This window comes from Lampris incognitus, chromosome 13 (assembly GCF_029633865.1).
Source record: "Lampris incognitus isolate fLamInc1 chromosome 13, fLamInc1.hap2, whole genome shotgun sequence".
NCBI lineage: Eukaryota > Metazoa > Chordata > Actinopteri > Lampriformes > Lampridae > Lampris > Lampris incognitus.
In genome coordinates this window covers 42664142-42679311 of record NC_079223.1, presented here as the reverse complement: position 1 = coordinate 42679311, position 15170 = coordinate 42664142, and the positions used below count along the sequence as shown (strand labels likewise).

The 15170-nt window shown below is 43.6% G+C and overlaps 1 protein-coding gene across 1 annotated transcript; it reads right to left on the bottom strand.

The window, feature by feature from the left end:
* Positions 1-821: 821 nt before the first annotated feature.
* haao (3-hydroxyanthranilate 3,4-dioxygenase) lies at positions 822-14325 on the bottom strand. Its single transcript, XM_056292051.1, has 10 exons — positions 14142-14325; positions 13350-13428; positions 8272-8355; positions 4797-4903; positions 4477-4566; positions 4264-4307; positions 3888-4033; positions 3128-3196; positions 2912-2994; positions 822-1318 (listed from the first exon to the last, which is right to left on the bottom strand). Exons 1-10 carry the CDS (start codon positions 14228-14230, stop codon positions 1246-1248), a joined length of 864 nt encoding a protein of 287 aa, XP_056148026.1. The 5' UTR covers positions 14231-14325; the 3' UTR covers positions 822-1245.
* Positions 14326-15170: the final 845 nt, after the last annotated feature.

Below are 15170 nucleotides of genomic sequence, written 5' to 3'. Positions count from 1 at the left end.
AGAACAACTGGTAACTGAAAATGAAACGAGTATTGTTGCAAGGGTAGGGTCCACGTCACAGGGATGTCGTTTCATCTCCCCCCTGCTCTCTCTCTTTCCTTCGTCCTGCTCCTTCCCTCCAACACACCAGTCATGATGGTGGTGGTGGTAGGAGGGCCACAGTGGTAGGGAATCCGTCCATCCGTCCATTATCCGAACCGCTTCTCCTGCTCTCAGGGTGGCGGGGATGCTGCTATCCCAGCAGTCACTGGGCGGCAGGTGGGGAGACACCCTGGACAGGCCGCCAGGCCATCACACAGGACACACACACACCTACCTAGGGACAATTTAGTACAGCCAATTCACCTGGCCTACATGTCTTTGGACTGGGAGGAAACCCACGCAGACAAACATGCCAACTCCACACGGAGGACGAGCCCCAAGGTTGGACTACCCCGGGGCTCGAACCCAGGACCTCCTTGCTGTGAGGCGCCCACGCTTAACCACTGCGCCACCATGCTGCCGCGGTAGTAAAGGAACTCGCTGAATATAAGTGGCCTCGCAGGTGGAGAAAGCGCACCGGCTCTGACTAGGGAAAGAGGAAGTGGAGTGGTGCAGAAGAGGAAGTAGAATGAGTGATTGGCCCATAATAGTGCACGGCTTTTCAGATAAGCGATCAAGTCACACAAGGGACCCTTTAAACACTGTTAGTATATATATATATATATATATATATATATATATATATATATATATATATATATATATATATATATATATATATATATAGGTTCCCTCAACGGCAAAGACGGGTTAAACATAAAACGTCATCGGCGATCCCATTTCTCTTCCTCGACTCTGAGCTTAAATCCAACGACTACAAACAAGTTCGACTCAGCAGTTTATTTTCCAGTACATTTTGGCGTCAATACTGCAACAGTTTGGAAGTTCAAATTCATTTTGCACATCACTGAATCTTATAACTTGGCGATGATTTACACCACCTGTAAGTGATGCTACTCATGTGACATAACATGTGACATAACATGTGACATAACATGTACGTTACTGTGGAATATCATCACTTACTCAGGCTGTAGGAGCAAGCTGAGAGACGGCCGGACCCGTGTTCAGTGTTACGTGGAGAGGTAGGAGTCCTCCTGCTTGTGTAGTTCGTTATGTGTGTGTGTGTGTGTGTGTGTGTGTGTGTGTGTGTGTGTGTGTGTGTGTGTGTGTGTGTGTGTGTGGTAACACAAAGGTGACAGATCAGGGTCTTTTCCGCTCGGGGTTCTGAACAATAAACAGAGCAACAGTATTTTCATCCCTGTGCCACTTGTACCTGTTGGAGAAAACACACAAGACAAATGTCTGACACCCCATCATTCTCTCTACAAATGATCTGTCTGTCTATCCCTCCATCTTTCTTTCTTTCTTTCTTTCTTTCTTTCTTTCTTTCTTTCTTTCTTTCTTTCTTTCTTTCTTTCTTTCTTTCTTCCTTTCTTTCTTTCTTTCATTTCATAATCTCATTCTTTCTCTCTTTTTCTTTCTGTCATTCTTTCTTTCTTTTTTCTTTCTTTCATTATTTCGCTTTATCTTTCATTCATTCATTCATTCATTCATTCATTCATTCGTTCATTCATTCATTCATTCATTCATTCATTTCATTCATTCATTCATTCATTCTTTTTCTTTCTTTCTTTCTTTCTTTCTTTCTTTCTTTCTTTCTTTCTTTCTTTCTGTCTTTCTCTTTCATTTCGTTCTCTCATTCTTTCTCTCTCTTTTTATCATTCTTCCTTTCATTATTTCACTTTCTCTTTCTTTCATTCATTCATTCATTCATTCATTCATTCATTCATTCATTCATTTCTTTCATTCATTATTTTTCTTTTTTTCTCTTTCTTTCTTTCTTTCTTTCTTTCATTCTTTTTCTTTCTTTCTCTTTAATGTCGTTCTCTCATTCTTTCTCTCTTTTTCTTTTTATCATTCTTTTTTCTTTCTTTCATTATTTCACTTTCTCTTTCATTCATTCATTCATTCATTCATTAATTTCTTTCATTCATTATTTTTCTTTTTTTCTCTTTCTTTCTTTCTTTCTTTCTTTCTTTCTTTCTTTCTTTCTTTCTTTCATTCATTCTTTTTCTTTCTTTCTTTCTTTCTTTCTTTCTTTCTCTTTCATTTCAATCTCTCATTCTTTCTCTCTCTTTTTCTTTTTACCATTCTTTCTTTTTTCTTTCTTTCATTATTTAACTTTCTCTTTCTTTCATTCATTCGTTCATTCATTCATTCATTCATTCATTCATTCATTTCTTTCATTCATTATTTTTCTTTTTTCTCTCTTTCTTTCATTCATTCATTCATTCTTTTTCTTTCTTTTTCTTCTTTCTTTCCTTCTCTCATTCTTTTTCATTACTTTCTTTCTTTCTCTCATTGTTTCTTTCTTTTGTCTCCCCACTAATTAAACACTTTGATATACTTTGCTGCGTAATGATATAATCAGTGACGTTGCCAGTTGATCAGTCTATTAATTGATTAGTGTGACTGTTGTTCTCTGTGAATGTGATATTTTATTTCATTCACATTCTTGCTTGGTTTCTGACGTTCTTTATCATCTCCATATGTATCCAAGTAATTTTAGGGAGGTAATACCAATAACAAGAATGACTGACAATAATCAGATGAGATCATTTAAATAAATGAGGTAATCCGTCAACTTAACGAGACTTTTCCTTTCAAAAGGCCATTTTTTCAGGCGCATACTCTAAACAGATAAAGCTTTGTCCACCCTGACTGACATTCACCCTGCCACGACGACACCAGGGGACAAGAATCACAACGTGATGTTTCCCTCGGCACTGCACAGCGCGGCTGGACTCGAGTCTGTGAGTCCACCTGGACACGTTGATCTGGCTTTAACCGCTTACATGCTACTCACCGGCTCTGCTCAGGGATGAGCAGGCTTTCTCCAGGAGAGACCGAGATGTCCTGGTCATCCATGGTCACTCTCGAACAGCCTTCCTGAGGGGGGGGGGTGGTGAGATGGAGAGGTATTAATAGGTATTGGTCGGGAAGAAAGTTGTCCACATTGCATCTTGTGAGACAGAGTTCTGCATTTTGCCGCCTGTCAAGCCACAGAAATCACTTTACGTACCAGCTGCCAGACCCACACATCGCTTTGCCGCACACACGTCTCTGTCTGCCCGGGTCCAAACAGCATTGTCTGTCATGGTCACAGGAAGCAGCATAATGATTGGTTAAGAATGGGTAATTATTTTACACCCCTTATACATATCATCATCATCATCATCATCATCATCGTCATCATAGACTACCTGCCAAATTCATAGGCCAGTATAGAAATCTACACAATCAGGACAGTATCGTGAAACATGGGAGATGACATCGGGTCTAACAGTGCATTATAAAGTTGACCGACCAGAGGAGGCGCTAGTCCAGCGACCAGGACACATTACCCACACCCGGCTTCCCACCTGCAGACACGGCCAATTGTGTCTGTAGGGACGCCCGACCAAGCCGGAGGTAACACGGGGATTCGAACCGGCGACCCCCTATGTTGATAGGCAACGGAACAGACCGCTACACAACCCGGACGCCCGACAACACTCCACAATCTTTACGTCATCAGCGATGTTGAATTTCAACAAGGTCAAGAGAGACGTTGTAAAAATACAACTGCGATCCACTTTTTTAAGCATTGCCACGGCGCCTAAACAGAAATTGATCTACACGTCGCCTAGCCACTTCCGGTTTCTGAGAACAAGGCCTCTTTCTATGACGACTTACAAGGGATGTGCAGTAAAAAAAAAAAAAAAAGTAGGCATACAGCTGCAATTCAAACAGCTGGAAATGAACAGAGAGAGAAATAAGAGACGTACTACACCCCCTCCTACCTCTGTCTCAAACTGGACTCCAAACATGCTGATGGGCCGGCCGCTGGCCAGGGAGGGCCTCTGTTTGTCCACCCAGTCTTTGAAGCAGAAGGGGGACATGACGTTCATGGTGTTGAGCTGGAACGGAGGCTGTCTGAAGACCTCGTCTGCTCCACCACGCAGTTACATAAACAGGGTTGGAAACACAAAGCGTGTCTCAGACACTGGGCCGACTGACGCTCCAAAGCAGCTCGCGTAAGTAAAAGATCACGTGGATCAAGCTTGGCTGAGTTGAGCTCAAGTCGCTCTTTTGAAACATTTGCAGAGGCCGAATCCGTGCTAACGGAAAACACAAGGTATTGTCATGAAGGGCACGAGTCATTTCATGAGAACTCACTTGGGTCGGGTTTCCCTGTTTTGCACTGCTTTGATGCGAAGAACCTGTACAAGCCAAGTACGTTTACTCATTTAGCAGATGCTTTTCTCCAAATCGAACTGACATATCAGCCAACAGCTGTAGTATCTAAGCAAGTAATCTGTCATGGAAACTGTTTTCAACGGTGTGCTTGGAAATAATGCCAAGGATATGAAAGGAGAAAACAGGTCTTACTCTTTGATTATAGGCACGAGTTGGGTCCCCAGACTCTCACAGTAGAACCACTTCTCGAACAAGACATCCGTAGAGTTTCCCACATAATACCTGAAAGCACAAGCACACTCAAAAATGAGTTGGTTTTGACCGGGCGCGGTTGTAAAGCTGTGTCTAGTGGTGGCCCCGTGTCCAAGATCTCCAGAATGAACCTAGGGAGTAAAATATCATCACCAATGCACATAAAATAAGACTTAAGTTGTAAAAAAAAAAAACGGAATTAAGAATGTGAGAGAGGAGCACGCTAAAGGGACGGAAAGAGGAAAGTGGGGGTAGTTTACCTCAGGCAGTCAGTCTCGGAAGGCAGCCTTCTTCTCTCCACCACCAGCCCCTTGGTGTTGGCCTGTCTTTGGGGAGAGTGAGGGATCCGTGCTGGCAGCAGGAACATCTGGAATTTTTATTTTTTTGGGGGATTTTGATATATTTTAATGATCCCTGTAGGGAAATTACGCTCTGCATTTAACCCATCCTAGCTGTGTAGCTAGCAGCGGTGGGCTGCCGCCATGCAGCGCCCGGGACCAACTCGAGTTGATCTTGCCATGCCTTGGTCAGGGGGCACGGACAGGGGTATTAACCCTAACATGCATGTCTTTTTGATGGTGGGGGAAACCGGAGCACCTGGAGGAAACCCAAGCAGGCACGGGGAGAACATGCAAACTCCACACAAAGGACGAACTGGGATGACCTCCAAGGTTGGACAACCCCAGGGTTCGAACCCAGGACCTTCTTGTTGTGAGGCGACAGCGCTAACCACTGGGCCACCGTGCCACCTAAGGGCCCAAATGGAGAAGCAAAATGGAGAAGGAATGAGCAACATCTTTAAAGATAGACTCTGTAATGGTGTGAAACAGAGACAAATGAACCCCACTTGGTTACCAGGTTTTGCTGACATTTTTTTTGGTTGGTTTGACTTCTGTGCATGTGTGCAGGTATGCAAGCATGTGTGTGAGTTGAATGGGAATAGGAGATGGGTTGTAAAGTGTGGGAGGACATTTTTCACAATGGCAGAGGAAAACATACTCATTTGGAAAGCATACAAGCCTGCGACTGCTCCTGCCATTACAAAAATATTTGATATTCTTTCGGGAAATGGAACATGTTAAAACCAAAAGTGGATTCAACCATGATGTTGCATTGGCAGCCTTTTTATGCAAATTGGTGACAATTTGATTTTTTCCTCCTGGTAGCTAACAGTCAGTTAGTCAGTCAGTCAGTTAGCTTGGCAAACTGGTATGCGCAATATTAGCAAACTAGCTTGCTGTCATGTCCGCCCTTAGCATTCATGCTAGTCGGCAATGGTCAGAGAGCTTGGCCTGAACACCTTCTCCCGTATCTGGGTCCTTGACTTTCGGACCTGCAGACCCCAGGTGGTTAGGGTGGGTAAAAAAACACCTCCACCTCTCTCACCGTCAACACAGGAGTCCCCCAAGGTTGTGTTCTTTTTGACCTTCCCTAGCAACTAAAAATCTTAGCTGGCAACTAGCGACAAATTTATCGACTCCTCGCAAATTTGGCAACCACCATTATCGTTGTCTATCGACAGCAAAAATCACCTTTCACCAATTTGTGAATGACGTCACATCTGCTATTTGTAGCTAGTGTTCAAGCGTTGCCCACGTTTACAAAAGCAATGATTGGCCTATGCAGAATCCGCTGCTGTGATGACACAGAAGCAGATGTTCTACAGATCCAACAGATACTACACAGCTCGGTCAACGTCATTGGAGGGCAGGCAGACATAAAACCTATGCTATGCCAATCAATCTTAGCACACAGGATACTGCGTATTCTCCGCACGACTACATGTACCAAACCGTAACATCTGCACCGTGACGGTTCGGTATGACTACACGTACCGTTACAGCCCTACTAGTACAGCATACAGCGAGGTTGAGTAGTCTTGTCTAACTCAAAGCTCTTCCCTCAGAAATACAGGGATGAGCGGGAGTCTGTCCCGGGGTTTAAGGGACATCTAAAGCCCTTCTTAGGACTCAAGAACACGCAGGGGTGGGCAATCTTATCCAGAAAGGGCCAGTGTGGGTGAAGGTCTTTGTTCCACCAAGCAGTTACACACCTGATCCCGCTAATCAACCAGTAGAGTCTTTGCTGAGGAACTTGATTAGGGGACACAGGTGTATAACTGCTTGGCTGGGACAAAAACCTTCACCCACACCGGCCCTTTCTGGATAAGATTGCCCACCCCAGAGGCTGTTTACACCTGGCATTAACATGCATCTCGGGTGATCCGATCACAAGTGGACAGCTGTAAGTACAGATGTGAATGCATCAAATGCGTCCTCAATACATCTTGAGGCAGAGGACGTCAGTTCACCAGGTGATCACCAATGGGTCCTCTGAGTTTAGTTTTTATTTATTTATTTTTACCTAGTTTGTAATTTCTGACACACATCAAACCGCAAACTGTCCAAGAGGCAGCGTCTTTATCGCCCAAGACAACTGAAGAAGTTCAGTGTCTCCCCACAGATCCAGAAAAGCCTTTATTCTGGTGCCATTGAGAGCATCCTAGCAGGGTGCGTCACCGCCTGTTATGGGAACTGTACCTCTCAAGAAAAAAAAAGCCCTGCAGAGAGCGGCTGAGCGGACCACCGGGTCCACACTCCCCCCCCCACAGGACTTATACACCAGGAGGCGCAGGACCAGGGTTAGAAAGATTATTATGGACCCCCATCAACTGAATAATGGACTGTTTCAGCCACTGTGGTCAGGCAGACAGACGCCTGAGAGCCACAAGGCCAACACAGAGATTCAGGAGTTTCTTCCCCCAGGCCATAAGGACACTAAACATAACATAACAATATCAATTACGTTTGTAAAACTACTGCCACTTTTATTACTCTTACCACTTTACCACCATGCCTTAGACACTTTCCACTGACACTTTGGTCATTCAGTCTATTTCCACACTTGTACTTGCACTTACTGTACTTGTATTGTGTATAGCAACTGTACATGTATGTATGTATTTATTGAGATATACCGTCTATATACTCCCTGGATTTTTTTCACTTCTTTTTTAGATTGTATTGTATTTTTAATGCATTTGAATTATATTTTCATTTTATTATCATTGTTGTCCATTTCTTTTGTTGCACAGTTTTGGAGTTGCCAAAAAAATCATTTCGCTGCTTATTGTACTTGTATGTGACAAATAAACCTCTGAATCTTGAATCAGAAGTAGCTTGGGAGGGATATGGCGAACTGTGCACTTCATATTATGAACTGTGTATAACGGCTGATGGAGTCAGCGTAGATTACACGGACCCGTGCAGCACTGTGGTGATGGAGCTCCACTGGCTGGTTCCACCCAACAACTCCATTTGTTTTTGCTTCGTCACATCGGAGGCTTGGAGGCCGCTGTTTCACACCACCACACGTTCTACCCTTATCAGACACGGATCGATGGAGGGGAGTAGAATAAAAGTTCAAAATCTGGAGTGCATGTTGATTCAAAAGACGTGGATTTTGTTGAGTGTTAAAATGGCAACAAAATAAAAATTCAAATAACAATCGATACTGCTAAAGACATCTGTCCAAGCCTTGGCATTTTTGATGCTGTCAAAAGAATGGTAAGGTTTAAATTGAAGCTGTTCGACCGACTTTCTTGGTCGAAACGTTGTTATCAGGAAGTCCTCAGCTGTTGTGAAGGACGAGGTGATCGTATTGGCACTCGGTATGTATACAAGCAAAATGTAAATTTAAGCATGAATCAATTAAGCAATGTAAAAAAAAGCTCACCTGTCCTTCTTTGATGTGCACGTCCTTGTGTTTGCCGTTTTCTATCACTTTCAGACACATGTCCCCTTTCAGCTGGTAGAACAGCTACACAAACAGAGAAGAAGAGGACAACTAATACTGGACCGAGGTGCAGAGAGCAGACGTGATGAGGCAACGCCACAAAGAACATTGTGCTCTAAACGTCTATGTAGACGTTCTTCCTCCACATACCGCCTTAGTATATACATATACATATATAGATAGATAGATGGATCTCTCTCTCTCTCTCTCTCTCTCTCTCTCTCTCTCTCTCTCTCTCTCTCTCTCTCTCTCTCTCTCTCTCTCTCTCTCTCTCTCTCTCTCTCTCTCTCGCTATATATCTATATATGTATCTCTCTCTCTCTCTCTCTCTCTCTCTCTCTCTCTCTCTCTCTCTCTCTCTCTCTCTCCCTCTCTCTCTCTCTCTCTCCCTCTCTCTCTCTCTCTATATATATATAGATGGATCTCTCTCTCTTTTGCTATATATCTATCTATATATATTTTTTTCAATGTATATATAGATAGATATATAAGTGAGGTCCATACGGCTGATGTCAGACATGTCGAGGAGACTTATTGCATAGCTGGTGGAAAATCATCTCTGTCAAAAGAATAAATCACATAATTTGGACAACCCGAAGCTGTTTTTCAACAAACTGTGTTTGAAATGTGACACATAAACCCTGAAACAGAGAAGAACAAAACTAGAGGAAAAGGCAAAAAAAAAGTCCAATATTCACTTAAAAATATTGAAAAACTTTTTTTTTTATTTTAAAAATTCTGACGTTGTGGATGCTTAGAAGTCAGTGTCCCCAACATAAAACAGGTACTTTCAAGACAACAAAAAGACTATTTTCAGGTAGGCTGCAGACAGAGCACCTTGCTCCAGATTGCCCTAAACATTTTCGTCTTGTCACAGAAAGTTTCACTTTCGGCTGTTATGCCACTGTTTTGTTTATAAGGGTGGGGATACCTGCAGTCAGTTTAGACTGAAGTGGTCACTTCAATTCAATTCAATTCAATTCATTGTCATTAAAAACAGCGTGCAGGCACATGTGTAAAAACCAAATGAGGGCTGCGGCTTCGACAACAGTGCAAGACAGACAGACAAACACAGTATAAGATATATACAGATGAAGACTTAAAGCTAAAGATAAAATAAAAAAGTGCACAAGTATAAACATATTTACAGACATTCAGTGAGTAGCCAGGTTCGGGTGGGCAACAGGTTGGGGAAAGAAGCTGTTTTTGAGCCTGGTATTGCGGGCTCTGAGGCTCCTGTAGTGCCTCCCAGAGTGCAGGGGTGAGAACAGTCCATGGTTGGGGTGGGTGGGATCTCTGCTGATGCTGAGACCCCTTCGAAGGCAGCGTTTGTGATAAATGCCTTTTATGGCTGGCAGCCGGGTACCGGTGATATGCTGGGCTGCCTTGGCGACCCGTTGCAGAGCTTTCTGGTCTACTGATGTGCAGTTGCCGTACCACACTGAGATGCAGCTGGTCAGGATGCTCTCTATGGTGCAGCGGTAGAAGTTGGTGAGAATTTTGGGGGATAGACGGGTGCTCCTCAGTCTCATTATGAAATACAGGCGTTGTTGGGTCTTTTTCACAAGGGCCTGGATGTTTGATGTGCAGGAGAGGTCCTTGCTGATGTGGACTCCAAGGAATTTAAAGCTAGAGACACACTCCACTTCCACCCTACTGATTTGTATGGGGGAGTTGCTGCAGCTTCTAGACCCCCTGAATTCCACAGTCAGCTCCATTATCTTCTGCACATGAAGGGCATGATTGTTGGTGGTGCACCATGATGTGAGGTGCTGAATCTCGTCCCTGTAAGCCATCTCATCATTTTTGGATATGGCCTACAACTGTGGTGTCATCCACAAACTTAACTGTTACATTTGAAGGGTGAGTTGGCCAGCAGTCGTGGATAGAGGGAGAAAAAGAGGGGGCTCAGAACACAGCCTTGAGGGGCACCTGTGCTGATGTTCAGGGTGCAGTTGGTGTGGTCATCTAACCTAACAGACTAAGGTCTTTTGGTCATGAAGTCCCGTTACAGAGGGAGGGGTTGTGGCCAAGGGAGAGGAGTTTGGTGGCTAGTTTGGCAGGGATAATAGTGTTGAAAGCATAGCAGTAATCTATGAACGGCATCCAGATATATGTGTTGTTGAATTCAAGGTGGTTCAGAGCAAAGTGCAGGGCAGTGGCAATGGCGTCCCCCGTAGACCTTTTGGGAAGACGAACTGATGTGGGCCAAATGTGGGGGGATAGTGTTTTTGACCCACTTAGATGAGTGATGAAACGTATCTGTCAATAAACATTGTGTCCAGATGAAGTGATTCAACTTTCTGTGATTTCCTTACCTGGCTTATTGAGCATGCATAAAGATATTTTCATCAAGCGTTAGTCCCGGCCTTTCTCTGTACTTTGAAACTGTCATCTTGAAAAAGGACAGACTAGAGAGGACTCCACATAACAAAAAAAAGGAAAAAAAGCCGTAGCTAAGTAGAGAGCCAGTATTAAAGAGTCAACCAACAGATGGCGTTACAACACTTTGGTGGAGTTTGGCCAGTGGGCTGGGCAGTCGTGAATTCAGGGGTTATGAAATATATAGGTAAAGATGCAGAGAGGTCACTGTTAACATTACAAATACTAATGGTGTTTATAATGATAGGTGCAACTATTTTGAACAGCCAAAACAAGCACCATCTTTTTGGGTTACAGTGAACCTCAGCATGGAAAGGAATTAACTATATATGTGATTATTTTAATTCTTTATTACTTGTATTGATTTGATTATTTGCATTTGATTTTGTTCCAGTGGTTAATGTCTTGATATATACTCAATGATCCATGTAAGAAAACCAAAGAAGGTTGAATCAGTTCATCTGGATACAGCGTTTATTGACAGACGCCAATAAACGGTGGCAATAAACGTTGTACCCAGATGAACTGATTCAACCTTCTTTGAGTTCCAGTGATTGAATATGAAAGCAGGTTTTATTTGTAGGCTCATTTGCGTTTGCCTGCCCCATCTTTACAATTTCCCTGCATTTTAACTGCATTTTTTTTCTCCATATTTCATTAGAGACAAACCTACTACTACTACTAGTACTACTTTCGGCTGCTACCGCTAGGGGTCGCCACAGCGGATCATCCGTTTCCATTTTCATTAGAGATAAACCAATTACATAAAATCTCAACTAGACAGCAAAACATTAAGACGAGAAACTCCGGTTGGAAGTTAAGATGAAAACGCGAGTGGGTCCTTAGAAACATTTCTCGTAACAGTAAAGGACGATATCTGTAGTCACAACGCGTGGATCTAGTTTGGGAGAGAAGTATAGTTGAAAATAAAAACACATATGAGCACCACACAGTTTTCTAGCTGTTTGGGGTTGTAAATAGCATAAATATGCACTGTGCAGCCACAAATGTTTTTAAAGACCCATCTGACCTCTTGCAAACCTTTGTAACGTTTTCTTATCACTTGCTTGCCTATGTAAACATACGTGCATTGCTGACTGCCAGGTTAAGGCTGGTCATGTGATCGTCCTCCCTGTGACGACGCGCCAGTGATGGGCTTGACGATACAGTCACAGAAAGTTGAATCAGTTCATCTGGATACAACCACCGCCATCTTACAATGCTGCAATTGCAGACATTCCCCAATCCCCTGTGAATGGTACACGTGGCCACTGAAACTCTAGTTATTGGTCACGCCCATTTGAAATGAAACCGATCGTTGGTTTCGGTTGTTATGCCACTGTATTGTTTGTAAGGGTGGGGATACGATGAGTGATGGAACGTGTCTCCCACTAAACGTCGTGTCCGGACGAACTGATTTAACTTTCTTTCTCCCGAGTTTCTGTGATTTTCTTACCTGGATTATTGAGCGCGTGTAACGATCACGCATGAGTCGGATCCTTTAGGTCAGTGGTTCTCAACCTTTTTGGGGTCCTGGACCCCCTGCGTATTTTTGATCTACCCTGAGGACCCCTCCACCTGATCTTGGGGGAGGGGGGTTGCAATTTGATAGAAACAGTAGAAACTGCATTTTAAATTGCATTATAGCATTTATTCACTCTTTGGGGCAAAAACAAGAGCTTTCAGTTGTAACTTAGATATAGTTAACAAAACAGGATTCTTATGCAGTAACTTTCAGATATATGTAACAACACAGAATATGTATTCAGTAACTTTCAGATATATGTAACAAAACAGAATATGTATTCAGTAACTTTCAGATATATGTAACAACAGAATTTTTATGCAGTAACTTTTAACAATGCAAACGGGAGCGAGATCTCTTATTAAAATACAATAAATTACACTTGTGAAACAGATGTAATTAGAGAAAAAAGTCCTGTTACCCTTTATAGTTTAGGTAGATAAAGGTCTCAGTCACATTTGAGTAAAATAATCCTATTTCTATAAATGTCATAGGATCTTTTTTTTAAAGATATTTATTTTCACGGACCCCTTGCAATTACACCACTGCCCCATAGGGTTCCGCGGACCCCCGGTTGAGAAACACTGCTAGGGACTGGGTTAGACCCTTTAGTTGACTGGTTAGCACAGTTGCCCGTGTTGCGGGCGACTCGGGTTCGCGTCCCGGCTTCGGCGGTTCCCGGCTACCCCCGGCTACCCCCCCCCCCAACTCGAATTCGCTACATTGGTGTCAGAAGTGGGGTGGTGAGACCGTGAGGCCATCGGAAGCGCGTGCGCCCAGAGGCGCGAGGGAGCTGGTACGGATGACCAGACTCGCTAGCCCTTGGCTAACGGGTCGGGCTCTTTAGTCGACTTGTCAGCGCGGGCGACCCGGGTTCGCTTCCCGGCTGCCCCACGAATTCGCTACGCATGTATCAAAGACACTCTATGGTAAAGTGACACCCAACTTCCTTTCAGTCTCCCCTGTTTTAGATTCAGTCAAGTTAACCTAAAGCTAGTCTCATCAGCTGAACTGAGCGCAACTTTGAAGATGAGGGTGGGGTGGGACGGGGTCACGGCAGGAGACACATGAGGTCAAGCAACCAAACATGTACCAGTGTTCTGTCACTCACCTCCTCTCCCTCCTCTATATGGTAGTCCTGCCTGGTATTAGGACCCCCGACGAACATGATATTCAGCTGGCGAAAGTGCCTGAGGAGGAATAACATAGAATTAAAACAAACAAACAAACAAACAAACAAACAAACAAACAAACAAACAACCAAACAGGGGCGATTCTAGGATCAGAGCTTTTGGGGTGCTGAGCACCCAGAGTGCTGGCCCGCCAGGCAAGATAAATTTGGGGGGGGGGGTGTGGATCAAACCATTTTCGAAGCATGGGGGGTGTGCTGTATTTTTGTTGTTAAAAAATTACGTTTAAACCATATACTGGATATGGTTTTGACATTTCTTCAGCTTATTAAACACGGACATACAGTAAGAAAATAAAAAATCTCTTCAATTTTAGGGGTGCTGGGGTTCAATTTAGGGGTGCTGCAGCACCCCCCAAAAATGGGCTAGAAACGCCTATGCGAACAAACAAACAAATAAAGCTCGTTACATTTGCATGAACACATGTTTGCTTGCATTATGACTTTCTCAGACAGTGTGTACTGTCAGTTTTTATTGTTTTGTATCTGCACCAGCGTCATAGAGACAAATACTTGCAATAACGGTTGCACAATATTTTTGTAGTCAATTTCTGAGCCCAGCTGTTGATTTCTGGTGGTGATGCACTATGTAATTCTGCCACCTCACGGTCAGGCATCAAGAAATAACTCGGCCACGATTGAAATCGAGAACAACTGGGCAATGACAACTGATATACTGAAAGTAAAACAATGGAAGTGCCACTTATTACTCACATTAGCTTATTGCAAACCGGTGGAAGAAATTCATTCTCGTTCTCTGCTATCCACTCGTCCACATTCACAAGGAGAGGACTCGTGCTCATTGTGACGGGCCTTCACAGCACGTCGCCGGCCTGCGCTCTGCCGGACCGCCACTCGGTAGATTTATTTCTCTCAAGTGTCACCAAAAGTAAAAAGTCCAAAAAAGAGAAGTGGATGTTAGATAACTAACGGGGGAGGGGTTTTGCCCAATGGGAGGCGGGTAGGTGAAAGGTTGCTTACACAGGCACAATAAGTAATCCAGTGGTGGTGGTGTGGGATCAGAATCAGTTTTATCCGCCGCATGGATTCGTCTTGGTGGTTTTCACACATGAATTACCTCAAACATAATGCTCAAATTATAAAGCCACACGTCCACATATGTAAGTATGTGTAGACAAACTAAATCAGAATCAGAATCATGTTTATTGGCCGTGTAGGTTTGCACACACGTGGAGTTCGGCTCCGGTTTCGTGGCTCTCTCAGTGTACTTAACATAGAATAGCAACACTGCAACACAACAATCTTCAGATATATACACAAGGATTGACTTATACAGGTGAAATAAGAGGTGATAAAATGCAGTGGTGCAGAGAATATATCAGAGATGCTGAAATAGATGTGAGCAGGTTACTTACATACATGCCTGAGGTAGATGGACATGGCAGAGCGCACCAGTATATGTACAGTGTACAGTACAGTATATACAACGTGGCTGGATTTATTGACAGTGTTAAGCGTTCATTTGAATGACAGCCTGAGGAAAGAAACTGTTTTTATATCTGGTTGTTTTGGGGTACAGTGCCCTGTAGCATCTACCAGAGGGGAGGAGTTGGAACAGGTTGTGACCAGGGTGTGATGGGTCTGCGGTGATGTTGTCAGCCCATTTCCTGACTCTGGAGGTGTTTAAGTCCTGAATGGAGGGCAGGTTGGCACCAATGATTTTCTCTACAGACCTAACTGTGTTGTAGTCTGTCCCTGTCCTGTTTGGTGGCCGATCCAAAC